At 37.1% G+C, this 18,068-nt stretch overlaps 1 protein-coding gene across 1 annotated transcript in view; it reads right to left on the bottom strand.

Annotated features, from left to right (window-relative positions):
* The window catches only part of NECAB1 (N-terminal EF-hand calcium binding protein 1), a 173,511-nt gene that overhangs the window by 18,785 nt on the left and 136,658 nt on the right, over window positions 1–18,068 (bottom strand). Inside the window, exons 7-9 of the mRNA XM_001085626.5 lie at window positions 12,547–12,668; window positions 9,929–10,005; window positions 3,903–3,956 (exon numbers count right to left, since the gene is read on the bottom strand). Of these exons, the coding sequence (XP_001085626.3) occupies window positions 3,903–3,956; window positions 9,929–10,005; window positions 12,547–12,668 (253 nt within the window). The remainder of the gene's footprint in view (window positions 1–3,902; window positions 3,957–9,928; window positions 10,006–12,546; window positions 12,669–18,068) is intronic.

Genomic DNA, 18,068 nt, shown 5'->3' with positions numbered 1-18,068 from the left:
TATGGCTGGATATTTGGAATGTCTTGGACTAAATAGTGCTGTGTAAGTATGAAAGGCCAGTCTCAGTTCATAGGATAGTATTTGCCAGTGACATTAGATTATGTTGCATCAGCCTTTGATTTCTTGGAACATTTCAAGAAATGTCATCTTTTTTAGTCTTGGGACACAGAGACATGTTTTAAGTACAACTTATTTTTTCAGGTTACTTGGTTCTATTTACTACATTTACAGTTGTGTTTCAAATATGTCTTCAGAGATAACCATAGCCTTTCTTGTACGCTCTCACTGACTCTTAACAGCCATTGTAAAAAAAGACTTATATTTTGATAGTCCCTGTTATATTACTTGACAATAGCCCCTGAACCCTTAGGAATGGCAGAATGGAATGACTTCACAAGACGTTATCCATCAGTTTTATATGAGTGTAGAGAGGCAGAAAAAGATACTAGGTTTGTGGACTCATTGTATGATAAGCTATTTTAGTGTATTACAACAACAATGTGCTGAAGAAAAATCTGAGTTTTTGAAAAGCACATGAATGTGCTCAAATGTTTAAAATTATCATGATTTTTAAAAACCTTTGAATTAAGAAAATATCTAGAAAATGATCATCTTACTCAGTACTCTTTTGGTAAGAAGTGCCATATAGGCACATCTTTATAATATGCTTGTTATCAATCATTTGGAACATTTAAATATTTTTATCTAGCACTTTAGTGTTCTTTCAGTACAGTGTTAGAATCATTCAATATAGTAAGAGATATATCAGTATTATTTTTTAAAAAACTTCTATTTAGTTTTTATGATTTCATCTTAAATATTATGTCATTTTGGAAGTATTCCTTGGTCTCCTAAATTGAGTTGTGTCCCCTTACTGTGCAAATCTGTACCTTCCTATGATAATCCTCATCATATTTTATTGTAGATTCTGTATACTTTCCTTCTAGTTTGTTTTCTAGCCTATAATATTCACCACTTTATTTCCAGACCCTCTCTTCAGGCCTGGAACATAGTTGGTGATCAAGTTATTTGTGGAACAAACACATTAAAGATGCTTTTGCTTTTAGCCATTGACTAATCTTAGAATTCCCTTAATAAACTATTTATTCCAGGAAAGGCTTTGAGGTGACCCTGGAAACTCAACAGCACTGCACAATTGTTAGGTGCTCTTTCATCCGTCTCCACCATCCTGTCCTCTTTTTCTTTTCTTCTTTCTCCTTCAAGAGCAGGCATACAAAGTAAAAAGAATTAGCTTCACTTTTCCTATGTGGCCTTTAACAAGTTACTTAATTCTTTCTCAGTTTGTCTTCTGATACGTAAAATTAGAATAGTGGTACTTATATCACAAAATTTGGGGAGGACTAAATAGAATAGTGTGTATAAGGATCCTTTCCATGACAGGTACTAAATAAGTGTTACATCTCTTACTCTAGGCTGAGAAAAAAAAATGGACTTAAAAAAAGAAATCACATCCTGGACTCCTCATTATGTAATGGCTCATTGCCCGGAAAACTAGAGATGGCAGTTGCTAGGGTTCAGGACTTTTGCTGTGTGCTTAAACAAGCCTGCCAGACAATCTGCTCTGCTCTCACAGTAGGGAATCTCATAAAACAATAATCCATTCATCCACAACCTCGCTAGCAAAGAGCAGTTCTACTTTACAGGCTAGAAATCCACTAAACACTAGGGCTGAAAATGTTAGAGCATGGTGATGAGCATAGGTCTGGGGTTGAACTGCAGGGGTTCAGCTATGGTAGGTAAATTCCTTTAAACCTTAATTTCTTCATTGATAAAATGAGTCTGAGGATAGTACTACCTTATTTGGCTATTGTGAGGATTAACTGAGTTATGTGTGTGTTTAGTACAACACTTGGCACATAGCAAAGGATCAATAAAGATCAGCATTACAAAAACCAAGTGTAATACAAATTTATTCTTTGCTTTCTGTCGTAGAATTTATTTTTCCAAGTTCTCATGCATTCACTAATGGAAAAGGAAAAATACCTCACTACTCAACGAATTCTAAAACTGGTTTTCGGCATCAGGATAAATCATTTAACACATGGTAGGATAGAATTATGAGCACTAGAGCACTAGCTATGAAATAACAGTGAAAAATGCTTTTGATCATTCTGAATATAGGAGGTTTTACAGGAATTTATAGTAACGCACTTACTACCATTAATAAAAAAATACAACTTTTAATGACAAATATCTTATTGTTACTTCTGAAAAAACAAACCAATTCAAATCTTTACTATATGTATATTCCCAAAGAGCATGATTGTTACATCTCTATATAAGGCTGGAAATAGGGAATATCCTTTCCTGCTTTTAAACAATATTGAGAGCTGAACAACCTTCTTAAGTCTTATTTGTTTAAAGTACTTCTATGCACTACTGAATTAGTAATGTTGTGTGTGTTGATCTTTTAAAATTGGCCTTGGCTTTGGCTGCTCAGGGACCTGCAAATGGAATAGCTGCCTCCTTTCACAAACAATCCTTAGACAAATTTTCTTCCTCATAGCTATAGAGAGAAAATAATCTCACATTAGAAAATTATTTAAGAATAGACAATTATCTCTCACAACATTAGAAAAGTTATATTTGTTTTTCCTTTGTCTGGAGTATAGTTTTTCCTCTAATGCACACCTGTGAGAAGATAACAGATGCATGATCACAAGGTTAACAATTCCTGAGCCTCCGGGACTGTGCAAACCCGCTATTCTCGGTATGTATATACGCTCAAGACCCACTCCTCTCACTTTCCCATGAAAGCCTACCATTTTAAAATGTTGGGGTCTTGATGAATTAACACAGACGACATCCCTGTCTCTGGAGGGATAAAAGCACTAGACATGCAATGACAGATCTAAGTTATCGGGGGAAAGTATTCATAACTATAGGATTCTAACAGTAGCAGCCATGATTAAACTTTTCTGAGACTCCCACAAAGTTTCCTCTGAAGAATCCCTTTGGATTATGAGTTTGAACAGATGGGCAGGAGCCGTACACACAGGTGGGTCTCACCTTCTTCTATCTGTAGTCAGTGCTTGTGCACAATTCAGAGATGAAAGGTTATTTCCTATCTTGGTTTCATATAAATGCGTGAACAATCCTTTGACTTCTACAAAGTATATAATACATCTAAGGTATTAAAAAATGATTTTTCTCCTAGTTACCCAAGATTTTAAAATCCAAATTTTCACTAAATGTAAATGTAAACATCCAACTTCCTGAAACAAATGTACTATGCATGTTTGCCTCAACATAAAGTAAACAATAAAGCTTGGTAGGTACTGCTTTTAATTATTTGCTAACTTCTTTTTGTTGCATCTTAATGTACTTTTTAGGATCCCTTTGTCCATTTTTCTTCTGTTTCCAAAAAGCGCTGCCACTCTGGATGGACATCTTATCCCTAGGGATACAAATGCTCCCTTTTCTCTAAACATCAATTTATTCTTTGAAAAATTATTTCTGAGCATTTTCAGTGTGCCTGGCCCTAGGCTGAATGCTGGAAATATAATAATGAACAGAACCAGGTTTCAGCTCAGGTATATCCAGTGTACATCACAGCAGGATTTACAAAGTGTGTTTAGGATGCAACTTAAATGTTGCCCTTCTCTGCCAGTCATATTCCTTCAATTATTCAATAACTCATTGATTAATACACGTATAAAATTTTCATTTTGCACCTATTACATGCCAGGTACTTTCACAAAAACTGTGAAGTAGGTATTAGGTTTATACAAATCATAATGTAGAAACAACACGACTTAACCATATAAAATGAAATATGACTAGTTTTTCAATTTTTCATTGAGATAACTAATTTTTGAAGAAATTAAATTATGTTTTTAAAGAACATATTGATAACATTTTTACCTGATAAAAATACTTACAGATTTAGTATTCCCTTCAATAATTTCTTCTTCCAGTGGTTCAAGTTTGAGATCCTTCAATAAGAGGAAGAAATGGCAGAAAAGAAAAAAATTACATCATTTTAAAAAATGCCATATATTCAAATCATAGTTCTCTTGTGGCTAACATTGAACCAAAAGAACCTCATTATCTGAAAGATGAAATAATACAGATTTTTAAAAACTAAGCTCTTCCAATAAAGACTCTTTGTACTCATTTATCAATTGTAAGCTGTTTTAGACGTGTTCAAAGTTTTGCTTTAAATTTACTTCCTGGATGCCATTAGAGAGCAAAGTGGAAGAGAGAGGTACGTAAAAACAGAGAGGGAAAGGATTGGAAGGTAAACAAAAGAAAAAGAAACAGAATGACTAAGCCTAACAGTCTGCTTTATTTTGCTATGAATGAGTATTACCACATTTCTACATTTCTTGGGACATCATTATAAACATTAGTCTATTGTTACAACACATTTATACCCTAGTGTTAATTTTTCTTTATTAAATAGAAAGTGAATTAAAGAGTAAATGAAAATACAATTGATATTTGCTAAAAGTGAAGAACTCCTGTAAAGATTTTGAAGTCTTTAAAAAAGTTTTTTATTTCCATAGGTTTTTGGGGAACAGGTGGTATTTGGTTGTACAGGTAAGTTCTTGAGTGGTGATTTGTGAGATTTTTGTGCACCAATCACCTGAGCAGTATACACTGAACCCAGTTTGTAGTCTTTTATCCCTCATCCCCCTCCCACCCTTTTCTCCTGAGTCCTCAAAGTCTACTGTGTCATTCTTATGCCTTTGCATCCTCATAGCTTAGCTCCCACTTATGAGTGAGAACATAGAATGTTTGGTTGTCTATTCCTGAGTTACTTCACTTGGAATAATATTCTCCAGTCCCATCCAGGTTGCTACAAATGCCACTAATTCATTCCTTTTTATGGCTAAGTAGTATTGCATCATATATATACACCATAATTTCTTTATCCACTCATTGATTGATGGGCATTTGGGTTGGTTCCACATTTTTGCAATTGAAAATTGTGCTGCTATAAACATGTGTGTGCAAGTATCCTTTTTGTATAATGACTTATTTTCCTCCAGGTAGATACCCAGTAGTGGGATTGCTGGATCAAATGGTAGTTCTAGTTCTAGTTCTTTAAGGAGTCTCCACACTATTTTCCATAGTGGTTGTACTTGTTTACATTCTCACCAGCAGTGTAGAAGTGTTCCCTGTTCACCACATCCATGCCAGCATCTATTTTTTTTTATTATTTTTTTGATTATGACCTTTCTTGCAGGAGAAAGGTAGTATCACATTGTGGTTTTGATTTACATTTCCCTGATCACTGGTGATGTTGAGCATTTTTTTCATATGTTTGTTGGCCCTTTGTATATCTTCTTTTGAGAATTAAGACCTTAATGTCTTCTGTGATGACCAATGAATACTGCTAATGTCCCCAGTGAAACCAAGTGCTTCATCTCTGAGAACTTCATTCTGTGAATGGCTCTCCTAGCATTGTTTCCAATGAGGATTATGTAGAATAACTTCTTCAAATAGATAAGAAGTAAATTGAAAACTGTAGAAATCCAGACTATCTGAAATAATATATGCCTGTTAATGATAGAGCTGTGTTGCTCTAGCTGTGCTGTTCTTTTGTGGTGGAACTTTCAGCAAGGTATTTAACTTCTGTGGGATTCACTTTTCCTTCTTTGCTGTAAATTCTCTACCCCTAAATCTTTACATAACTGGCTTCTTCTTGTCTTTCACATCTCAACTTGAATATCACCTTATTAGAGAGACCTTCCAGACCACTCATTTGGAGTTTTCAACCCCCTATCTGTATTATATTGCTCTACCTTTTCTTTATAGCACTTTCCATTATCTGGTATTATCTTGTTTCATGGATTTGTTGTGTGTGTGTGTGTGTGTGTGTGTGTGTGTTTTCTTTTTTTGTCTGTCTCTTCAAAGACCAAGGATATTCTTTTCATCATTGCTGTATTTCCACTGCTGGAATAGTACCTGACACACAGGAGGTACTCAATAAATGTTGAATAAATGAAAGGCTGAATAAATGCCCTGTCTAAATCATAGCTTTTCCATGAAGGCAAAATTATATGTAATGTATATAGATGTGAATTGAAAACTAAAAAGTACTCCACAGATAGAAACTTGTAACCTAGTAATCTCCTTGACCACTATTTCCCTGACACTAACTAAGGTACAATTTTCAGTTCTACTTTTCCTGATCTAAGGTATGAAAAACTTAAAACAAGTTGTATGAGTGTGACATCCTGAATTACATCCTTTCAAGTGAGAATGTCCTGTGATCTGATGATACACTAAAAACTTAATGAAGAATGAAGAGCTTTTATTGTTGTCCTTGTTGTTTTGTTTAACATTAAAGGTGGGGTTTTTGGTTTTGTTTTTACTTTTGTTTATTTTATTTTATTTTTTTGAGACGGAGTTTTACTCTTTGACTCAGGCTGAAGTGAAGTGGCACGATCTCGGCTCACTGACGCTTCCACTCCCTGGGTTCAAGCAATTCTCCTGCCTCAGCCTCCGAAGTAGCTGGGATTACAGGCGCACGCAACCACGCCTGGCTAATTTTTGTAGTTTTAGTAGAAATGGGGTTTCGCCATGTTGGCCAGGCTGGTCTTGAACTCCTGACCTCAGGTGACCAATTTGCCTCAGCTTCCCAAAGTGCTGGGATTACAGGCATGAGCCACTGCGCCCAACCATTAAAGATGTTTTCTACAGGGATCAAGCAAAACACGAGACATAACCTCAGTATATCCCCATAAATTCTCATTGAGGCTGAAATGGATATAAGGAATACCTGAAGAAACCTATTTATAGAAATTGCTAAGTGTTATATTCCCCTACATGCATGGAATAGGGCTTGGTTCCAGTGCAGGAAGAATTTATCATAAATACTGAATGCAGAGAAAAGATAACATATGTTCTACTGCAGGTATACTTCCTTTTAATGGGAAGATCAAAACTAAAGTTAACAACTACAGGAGACAAGGTACTCAGCTGTGAAATGACATGTACTCAGCCACTGTTTGGCAATTGGGTAGTTTTTCTCTAAAAACCTAATCAGCACAGTATAGAATAAGTTGTAGAAGAAAACTGAACTTGCACTGCTTCTCCATTCATTAAGACAGCTCACACTGAGCTCCACACAGCTGGAGCCCCATGCTGAAAACCATCACAATGTACTTTTAGCAAACCTCTTAGATACTGTCCTCAAAATGAAACCCTTTTATAGGAAGGGAGGGAGAAAAAAGTCTAGGAAAAAAAGAAATGTAACAATACTTTGATTTAAAGTTAGAAAAAAAGGTATGAAATAAGATTGGGCCATTCCTTTAAAAATAACTATAAAAATTTCAGATACCAAGTAAAGATAGTTTTGTCCAAAATTTCAAAACGTTAAAAGGAGGTATTTGTATTCTTTAAATGAATCTGGACTTATTTAGCAACTGAATCCTTATGTTTTAACAAGCTTTAGTTTTCAAATAGAGGTCCTGGATTTGATCTTCCAATATTGGAAAACTAATTTCCATAGCCACTATTTTTCCTACAAATCTTTTTAGTTTCAGCTCACATATCAATAAAATAAGAAAGGAGGAAAGTTGATTTGCAGCAAGCTAGTAGTTTAGGTATTTGCTCCAGTAAGTGTTCAATACACATTTAACAAATAAAGGCACCATGGCAGAGGGACAAGAACTCTACAGGGTTGTTTCCCCTTAACTTGGCTCTTGCACAGAATCTCCTTTTCAGAGACCTTACCCATCCTCAGGACTTGAGGGTTCATCTTTGTGGAGTAAGTCTAGAGACCTTAACCTGTTGGCCTGACTTCTCTCCTACTAATATCTAACTAGGTATTTCTGCCTGAGTGTTCCATTGTACCTTGAAATTCACACATCGAAAACACTGGTTCACCTTCTCACCTTACCTCACAAATTATCTCTCATGTGTCTCTTCCTTTTCTGTTAATGGTATAATTATTTCAGAAACACAGGCTCCAATCCTCAGATTCTTATTTGAGCTCCTCCTGTCCTTAACCGGTTCAATAGTGCTGTTAATTTCACTTCAAGTGTTTCAAACTGCCATTTTCTTCTCACGCATTAGCTTAATATAGGCCCATCTCTTATCATACCTGACTTCACTGGGTTCAGTTGCACAAACCTGTTCTTCAATGCCATTTTCTGAGCTGGCTCTGGTGTCTCTGAGCCTCATTTTTCTTGTTTTAACTCATTTTGCATTTGTTTTAATTCACTTTGCATATTGCTGCCCAATTTCCTATCTAAAGGATTTTTGTTTTGTTTTGTTTTTCACTTACCTGTTAAAAAATAATAAATGCCTTCTGTTGTTTCCAAGTCCAAATTCCTTAGACTGTTATTTGAGGCTATCCATAATCTGGCCCTCTTCTGTCCATATAACCTTATTTGTTACTACTCCCCTACATGAAAGACTCTCAACCAGGCCAATCTACTGAACCTTGCTCATGCCATCACCTTACCTGAATGCCCTTTCCAGTTGCCCTCTACTGAAATTTTACTTCTCCATAGCAAATATTAGTTTCCTTGTTTTGTTTGTTAGCTGATCAGAGTTTATTCCAACTTTAATGACAATACATTTTCTTTTCACTGAATTATCTCTTCTTCTCTCTATACTGTGCTCTGGGATTGTTATCAAGACTTTTCCCCCTCCCCTATCCAGGAGGCCAGCAATGCAACCCTGCCACGACCAACCAGGTTCTTCCTTCTGGGAAGTGGAATTTTGAACAGAAGGCCAGCAGACTGGAAATGGTAGGAACTCATTTATTCCAGTGGAGGTAACTTCAGAGACTGTTGAGTATTTCTTGCTATTTAGATCTCTAGGGTTATCTTGTCTTCTGACTTTTCCAAATTCAGACCTCTGGACTATCTGTTGATTCTATGAGAATTTCCATATTCTTCCAGAAAACTCTTTTTTATTAGAGAAATAATTTATGTTGTTTGCAATAAAATTTTAAATTAAGTCACCATTTTTAAGGCCCCACTTGAACTCTTCCTGCCACACGAAGTCCTTCCTGAGCACCCCAGGTCACAGTGATCAACCCATCAGGTAAGCATGGATAGATTTTAACATCTGATCCATTCCTTTAGCATGTCTCGGTCAGTCATTAAAATACTTACTGACCATGAACTATGAATCTCACTCTGTGCTACCACATAATTTTTAAAAAGTGTGTTATCTCTCTCGCTCTCTCTTTTTAGGAGAACAGCTTAGTTTTATTAGTAGACAATTGTTTTCTTCAAAGTCAGTGCTGACACAAACATAAATGTTTCTCACTTGGTGGCTGACATGTGCAGAAAACACATTTTTTTCTTACTGATTGACAAAAGTTGTCTCTCCCATCAAAGATGTTTAAGGAGAATATCACTACAATAACAGGACTACTTGGTACTAACTAAATTAATAAAAATGCAATAACTAAGAACATAAAATATAGTTCTAAAGAACTCTTCATCACATTCTAACTTGCTTGCCTAGATAGTTTTAATAGCAAAACCATCGGTTAATGTGCTACTTTCCAGAAGTTGAGTGTGGAATCTCATCTTTTAGTAGATAGCATTGCCATTTTCCTGAATTAATTTGAAAGATTCTCAAGACTTCAACCATCTTATCCCTAAGAGCTGTCATTAGCATCATTCAAGCACACTGTCACCTAGTTCACTTGAAAATGTAAGAGCCAGGCAGTGCAATAGATTTATTTAACTCTCAACTCCACATCCTGTTTTAAATATAATTGGGAGTGGGAGGTAGGGGAAGAATTAATGTAAGCTTCTGTATTTAACAACAACAACAAAAACCTCAAATAACTACCAAGCAACCATTCATAGAATCATTGGGATCCTGGCTGTTATTCTATCTATGGGGCAGTCATGGATATAAAGCAATGAGGAATACTGGGTAAGAATATCTTGAAGAGTGGAAGAGAGAATAAAGAAAAGAAAGCACCTACCTTCTTTTCCAGTCTATCAATTAATTTCTGGAGTCTATTTATCTGGATCATCCACTGGTTGTCTTCTTCTAATAAGCCTGGGGCCAGGGAGAATCATGAGGGCAATATGTTAAACTTTAGACAGAGAAGAAATACTTGGTTATATCAGAGCTTTCCTTCAACCCTGAAGGAAGGATGCAGTGTCACTGACAGGTCATTTTTTTAATGTATTCATGAGTGCTTTCTAAGGTATTGATTTCCATAGATCCATGCATCCCAGGGGTTCACTTCCACAGGTCTGTTTTTTATGTAATTGTCTATCTGGCCTTTGATATTCAAAGAAAAGATCCTGCTGAGCCATTTACAAAACCCCATGATGTAGTTGGTTTTCTTTTGCAAAAAGGAAAGCATCAATCAACAATTCTAAACTTACTTGTAGGGCAGTGGCAAGAGCCAGTGAAATCATATCCCTGACCATAGCAAGGTGTAAATTGCTACGATCAAAAAGAAGCATAAAGGCAAGATAGCTGGTGTCTCCTTTCCCAGGAACTAACTTGAGTATACATACATGGGCTCTATAATCATGGCATAGTGGTTAAGAGTGCAGACTGGAGCCTGTTGATCTATATTCATATATATGATATAAACATACATATGTATTTATAGGTATGTAGTGTGTGTGTGGGTGTATCTAGTACCAAGTTAAACATTATAGAAGTTCTGCTACTATTATTGTTTTTATCAACATTATTATGCAAAGGGAAGAGTTATGATCTGAGCCCGTGCACAAACATCCTGGCATATTTGTGTATACTGATTGTAGCTTAATAAAAATGTTTTCATAGGCATTTGCTGAAGTAGTATTGTTTAATATTTCTTGAAATAAGAATGTGATTGAATTCAAGACTATAAAGCCTTGTGTTAGCTTTGAATACAATAAAGACAAGAACTAAATTATAAAGGGAGAGTGATGTCATCAGAATTTACTTCTCCACCTGCCTTCTTGGAGGCAGCACCTTTCAAAACCCACCAAATTATGATGTAAAAATGTGCATTGGTGTTGCCACAAAGAAGTGGCTACAAAAAAAAAAAAATAGAAGAGAGAGAGAGAAAAAAGAAAGGGGCTGATTGGAGAAAATATTATAAATATATTAATAAAATTTATATTTTTTAAAATTCTAATACAATATTTCTAATCTGGGTTATTCCCAAAATAATTTAAGGTGGCTGTCACATCAAAGGCCCAAGGAAAGATATTTTGGACTATTTTCTAAAGGTTAAAATGGAAAGAACAATCTATATGTTACTTCCGGAGCTTTGCATTGTCATTTTCTAGTTGCATATGGTAGATCGTATTATTTTTCCCAATTCTTCACTTTTTTCCTGTTATAGAAGTATCTGTATATACCCGTGCACCACAACTTTGCAGTATCTCCTATTATAGTGGATGAAGCACATTTCCCTTCCCATTGTTACTGTGCTTGACATGTGACTTGTTTGGCCAGTAGAGAAATAGCAGACAAGATGCACACAGTACATAAAACAATGGTTTTTAATATGCATGTATAATTTTGGGCTGGACTAGGAAAAGAAAATGCTCCAGTTGCTGCTTATTCCAGAAGGAGGCTACATGAAGAGTGGGGCCAATCTCAACCTACATACAGCCTGGAACCACATCCAACTGAAATTGCCCAAATCACCAACCATAGACTCATGAGAGAGAAAAACAAGTATCTATGAGTGTAACCATCAAGATTTTAAGGTTGCTTCACAATAAAAATGGACTAATATTCCATATGACCTTGGACAAATCATTTAACTTCCCAGGCTTGTTTCCTTACCTGTTAAATGGAGAAATAGGGAAATTAACATCTATTTTATCAGGTGTCAAGATAAAATAAGGCTTTATTCATGAAAATACTCTGAAATTGTTCAAGTACAGTTGGTGAAAATATAAAATATAGCTTATACCTTGATTTTCTGAATATTAGATATTTAAAGACTCATTTGTGTTAAAATGACATGTTCAAGTGACACATGTACATGTATATATGCATGCTTTATAAAAATTACTCCAATATTTAGCAACATGAGTTTGCATATTTCAAATTGATTTAAAAATGGTTATAAGTGACACAGTTAAAATTTAATAACCTAACAATTACGAGTATGGTTTAGCCCAGTAAATCTTACATCACATTACAAACTTCAAAAATACCAGCTATGACTAATCCTATCATGAAAACAAGGATCCTTTCCCCAAATGAACTTAGGATATGCTTAGGGAGGCTTGGAGATCTAGAGCATATTACGGTAGAGCCTCTTTATTTCAAGATGATGGGGAGTTCTTATAGCCGTCAAGTCTTTTAGATGCTAGCTGATGGAACTACTGCCTTCCCTGTTCACCATCTCTCTGTGTGCTTTCCAGGAACAACTGCTAGGATTCTGACCGTGCTGATTTTAGGCTCACCACCCCAGTTCTTCATACCCTACACTCTTCACTGCTTTCGTCTCAAACTTACTTGGTATAAGGAAAGTGTTCCATTACTATTGTCTTATCTGTTGTTTGTTAAAATAATCAATTGGAAAACACAAGATAAACGACTTGGACAAAGAAAAACAAATGAAGGGTGTGTTACCTGGACCGCTGACATTAAACTGAGGGCTGTTTGGGGAGAAGCTGTTGTGTCTCTGGATTCGGCGGCTTGATCGTTTTCCAGGCCATTGAATTGACAGGACTTCTGGCTTGGCTGGCCCTTGCCTTAATCAACAGAGATAACATTTAACCTTAACGTTAGTGCTTCAGTCTCTTCCCTCAGGGAACAGATCTTCATGCGTCAGTCACAAAGGTTTTCTAGTGCAGTGGAATGAAAACTTATGAGAATGACTGCTTGTAAACGCTCTAGAAACCCAACATAATTTGGTACTACAGTATGTGAACCTAAGAAAGAGAATTCTGAGCTTTCTTTATTCTTAAAATTCTGAGTAAAAACTGTAATTTAAGGCAGGCTTTTTTGCTTTGTTGGTCAGCCTTCAATGGAAAAACATGTGTATGCAGCTATTGTATTTTGTTTAGTTTGAAAACACTTATGGAGTTTTTTCTGTAATTCAGTTTTTAATTTTTTGGATCAAAGCTATACATCCATACATTTTTAGGAGTCAAATGATTCTATAAATCTTATTTCAACAAACAGGAGCTCCCTCCTTTCACCCCCATATCATATTCCCACTCCTCTTTCAAAAGGGCAACACTTTTTAGCATGTGTTTACTTTCATATCAGTATATGTTATGATATGAAAGTAGTATATATTAAAATATATATTATATGCAGTATATGTTATATACTATATACAGTATATGTTATATACTGATATGAAAGTAAACACCTCCTAAATTATCAGTATATAACATACTTAATTGGTATGTCTATAATTTTTAGTTTTAGGCTTTATAAAACTTCACAATATGAAAAGCTCAGGCCAATGATATACAAATGGAAATGTTGTAAGAAATTTCCATGAAGGCTGCTTAAAAGTACAGATTCAGCTAGAAGGGAGCCCTTTTGTCTTTCCTTAATCTTCTTTCCTGGTTGGAATGTGAATATGGTAGCTTGATCTTCAACAAACATCTTGGTCTATGAGGCAAACTTGGGAATAGTTTATTATATTAATATGCACTTAATATATGAAAAAGAGAGTGTCTGTGATAAATCTGTAAGGATGTAATACTTAAGCTGCCTCCAACAAGATTTCTTTATAGGAGATATAATCCCTTCTGTGTAAGATATAATCCTTCTGTGTTTAAGACAGATCTAAGATTAATGTACTCATCCAAAAATCTTCATTATCTATCAGCTAGGGAAGATTCCTTTAACCTTTCTCCTGTGTTGGATGACCTCTGATCCGCCTTTTACTAGATTTCATTTTTTTCTTAGTTGACTCCTTTGTTTTGGTGGAAAATATCCCCTAATTGCTTCATAAGAAATGTGTATAATGAAAGGTAAAATTCTTGAAACATTGCATGAATAAACATCTTCCTTACTTTGATGGTTTTATGGAATACAGATTTCTAGACTGCCAATTGTTTTGAAAAATTTGCTGCATTGTGTTCTATCTCCCAGAGTCACTAGTGAAAAATCTAGTGTTTTCTTGATTATTTGCATATGGCCTGGTTTTTCTCTCTGGGAGTTTTTAGATACTTGTCTTTGTTTCCAGTATTGTGAAACTTCATAATGGTGTGTTTTGTGTTTGACTTTTATTAGCATTATAATGAGCTCTTGGTCTGTTCTATCAAACTGGACACATATATCCAATTCTGACTATTTTTCTTAAATTCTTCCTTTGGTAATTTTTCTGCTTTGTTCTCTTTCCAGAATTGCTATTTTACAAACAGTAGACCTCTTGGACTGAGACTCTAGTTTCCTTATTTCCTATATTTCACCTCTTTGTGGAGATTTCCTCACACTTTTATATTTCAACCTTCTTCAGAGAATGTAATTTTTGCAATCATAATTTCCAAGACCTCTTTTGTGTGCTTTGAATCTTATTTTTAAAGCATTCTATCCTTAATTCATAAATGCAGTATCTTTTCTTTAGTTTTTGAAGGTATTGAAAACCTTTTGAAAGTTTTTGTCTGCTCTCTGGATTATCTGCTTCTTCCAAGTTTCTTTTCTTGTGTTTGATTTGTCCTTTTGGTTGACCCCACACATTTTAGAAGGAAGAACTACAAGTCTGACTGGAACCTCTTTGTTTGTGGCAGGGATTGCCAACTTGCAGTTTTCACTGTAAAGTGGCCTGACCGGGCCTATTCTTCAGGGAACCCTGACCATTGGCATTGTTAAGTATTTTCTCTGGGATTAATTACATCCCTCAAAGAAGCATGCCCCAACTGGAGGGTCTGAGCCCTGTTGTTAGTACTCTGGGAGTACAATATATGAAGGAGATTTCACATCTCACTCTTCAATATGTCAACTTTCAGTTAGTGTCTCCTTTGTTAGTATTGTGCCCTATCAGCTGTGCCAGGTATACATCTGCTCACCTTCTCCAGACAGATTATTTCTGGGGTTCTTCAAGGATCAGGTAGGAGCAGTCACTAGATAGCACTGGGTGGAGCTTCCAGCAATATATCAGCCCTACCTTCACCGTCATTTTCAGTTCCACATGGGACAGCCAAGTTTTGAGCTTTTCTGAGGTTCTGTGATACCAAATATATTGTATCTTGGCTTCTTACATTGCCTGCTTCAGTTTCAGCTTTCTCAGAGCTTCTAAATCAACTTCCACTAGATTCCCCTCTCCACGTTCCAAGTTTCTGTCCCTTTGGCTCTTCTTCTATTCTTATTTTTGCAGGTTAATGCCTCCTTTTATCCAGGTACTTTTAATATAATGTTTTGAAGGGTTTAGAGAGAGAGCAAAAGAAATTATATGTTTAATCTTCAATCTTTAACTAAATCTCCCTATGAATTTTTCTACGGTATAAAAAAATCCAAGTTCTTGGCCAGGCACAGTGGCTCACACCTGTAATCCCAGCACTTTGGGAGGCTGAGGCAGGGGGATCACCTGAGGTCAAGAGTCCGAGACCAGCTTGGCCAACCCAGTGAAACCCCGTCTCTACTAAAAATACAAAAATTTGCCGGGCGTGGTGGCAGATGCCTGTAATCCCAGCTACTTTGGAGGCTGAGGCAGGAGAATTGCTTGAAACTGGGAGGTGGAGGTTGCAGTGAGCCGAGATCATGCCACTGCACTACATCATGGGTGACAAAGTGAGACTCCATCTCCCAAAAAAAAAAAAAAAAAAAAAAAAATTCCAAGTTTTTAGCAGCTTTGGTGGTCAGGGGGGTAGGTGATTAGAGCAATCCTTCTCTACATTCAAGCTAAGGAAATCTAAGCTGTCTAAACTTTTATAACCACCTGTAAGTGAAATTAAAGCTGTTCCTTACTTCTATAATAGACAACTATCAAAAGGAGAAAAATAACTTTCTTTTTTTTTTTTTTTTTTTTTTGAGACGGAGTCTCGCTGTGTGGCCCAGGCTGGAGTGCAGTGGCCCGATCTCAGCTCACTGCAAGCTCCACCTCCCGGGTTCACGCCATTCTCCCGCCTCAGCCTCCGAGTAGCTGGGACTACAGGTGCCCGCCACCACGCCCGGCTAGTTTTTTGTATTTTTAGTAGAGACGGGGTTTCACCGTGTTAAGCAGGATGGTCTCGATCTCCTGACCTCGTGATCCACCCACCTCGGCCTCCCAAAGTGCTGGGATTACAGGCTTGAGCCACCGCGCCCGGCCTAGAGAAAAATAACTTTCAAGTCAAGAAACAATTAATTACATTCCTGGATATAGAAAAACTTTGGGAAATAGAGCAAATTTGCAGATTCCTTTATAAAAAGGAAATCCATATATAATGAAAACTGTGTTCCCAGAAATTTAGTTTGTGAGGAAGAGAGGTTTATGTAAGAGAACAGGGGACCTCTAGAGGGAAACTTCCATATGACATACTTATTATTCTTGTCATTAGCTATAGGTATTTTCTGAACACATGGGATTAATGTAATTCACATTTAGTCAGTTTGCCAGGGCAGACACAAAGAGTGTTGTAGCATGCCATCTGGAAATTCCACCTCTGTGGCATTCCAGCTGTATACATCCCTTCTCTCTCAATTATCCATTTTCACGTGAATAGACACAGACATTTTGCCCAACATGGCATGTCTACCTCATTACTGCAGGATGAATGATACTGTGTGATTCTCCCCTGGGGCTGAGAGATGGAATAGATGACTTCCCTAAATTTGCTATATTCCAAGGAGTCTTTGTATCCCTAGGTTTCACAAATATTAAATCCCAAGGTAATGTTGATGCTGAAAGGAAAGCAAATTATCACAAGGCTGGAGATTTTAATGATACCTGCAGGTTGCAACTATTTATGTATTTATTTATTTTGAAATAGAGTTTCGCTCTTGTTGTCAGGCTGGAGTGCAGTGGCGCAATCTCTGCTTACTGCAACCTCCGCCTCCTGGGTTCAAGTGATTCTCCTGCCTCAGCCTCCCTAGTAGCTGGGATTACAGCTATCTGCCACCACACCCGGCTAATTTTTTGTATTTTTAGTAGAGACGGGGTTTCATCATGTTGGCCAGGCTGGTCTCGAACTCCTGTCCTCAGGTGATCCACCTGCCTTGGCCTCCTAAAGTGCAGAGATTACAGGCGTGAGCCATCATGCCTGACCAGCAGGTTGTAACTTCTTGACTGTGAAGGGCATCACAAAATCTTCCTTTCTTTTTTTTTTTTTTTTTTTGAGACGGAGTCTCACTCTGTCCCCCTTGCTGGAGTGCAGTGGCCGGATCTCAGCTCACTGCAAGCTCCGCCTCCCGGGTTCAGGCCATTCTCCTGCCTCAGCCTCCCGAGTAGCTGGGACTACAGGCGCCCGCCACCTTGCCTGGCTAGTTTTTTTGTATTTTTTTAGTAGAGACGGGGTTTCACTGTGTTAGCCAGGATGGTCTCGATCTCCTGACCTCGTGATCCACCCGTCTCGGCCTCCCAAAGTGCTGGGATTACAGGCTTGAGCCACCGCGCCCGGCCCAAAATCTTCCTTTCTAACATAAAATACTGATGAATTGGCTGGGCATGGTGACTCAAGCCTGTAATCCCAGCACTTTGGAGGCCAACGCAGGTAGATCACCTGAGGTCAGGAGTTCGAGTCCAGCCTGGCTGATATGGTGAAACCGTATCTGTACTAAAAATACAAAAATTAGCTGGGCGTGGTGGTGGGTGCCTGTAGTCCCAGTTACTCAGGAGGCTGAGACAGGAGAATTGCTTGAACTCGGGAAGCGGAAGTTGCAGCGAACCGATTTTGCCTCATTGCACTCCAGCCTGGGTGACAGAGTGAGACTTTGTCTCAAAACAAACAAACAAACAAACAAACAAAAAACTGGTGAATTTTTGTTTGCATCTGTCTAGCTTTTAAGATCTTTCTGAACCCCAGATGACTGTTAGATTGGTCTCCTCAGTGTCCTGGGTCCTCACCAACTGCTTCTCTGCAGCACTCCTTTCACCTAGAATTCCTTTCATTCATTCACTTTCATGTTTGCCATGCAGTTGTAGTAAGTAGAGGGGACTTATGCAAAGTCTATGCCATCTAAAAACTCAGTATCTAATGGGGGAGATAAACAAG

Source organism: Macaca mulatta, chromosome 8 (genome assembly GCF_049350105.2).
Source record: "Macaca mulatta isolate MMU2019108-1 chromosome 8, T2T-MMU8v2.0, whole genome shotgun sequence".
Lineage (NCBI taxonomy): Eukaryota > Metazoa > Chordata > Mammalia > Primates > Cercopithecidae > Macaca > Macaca mulatta.
This window is presented reverse-complemented; position numbering and strand designations above follow the sequence as displayed.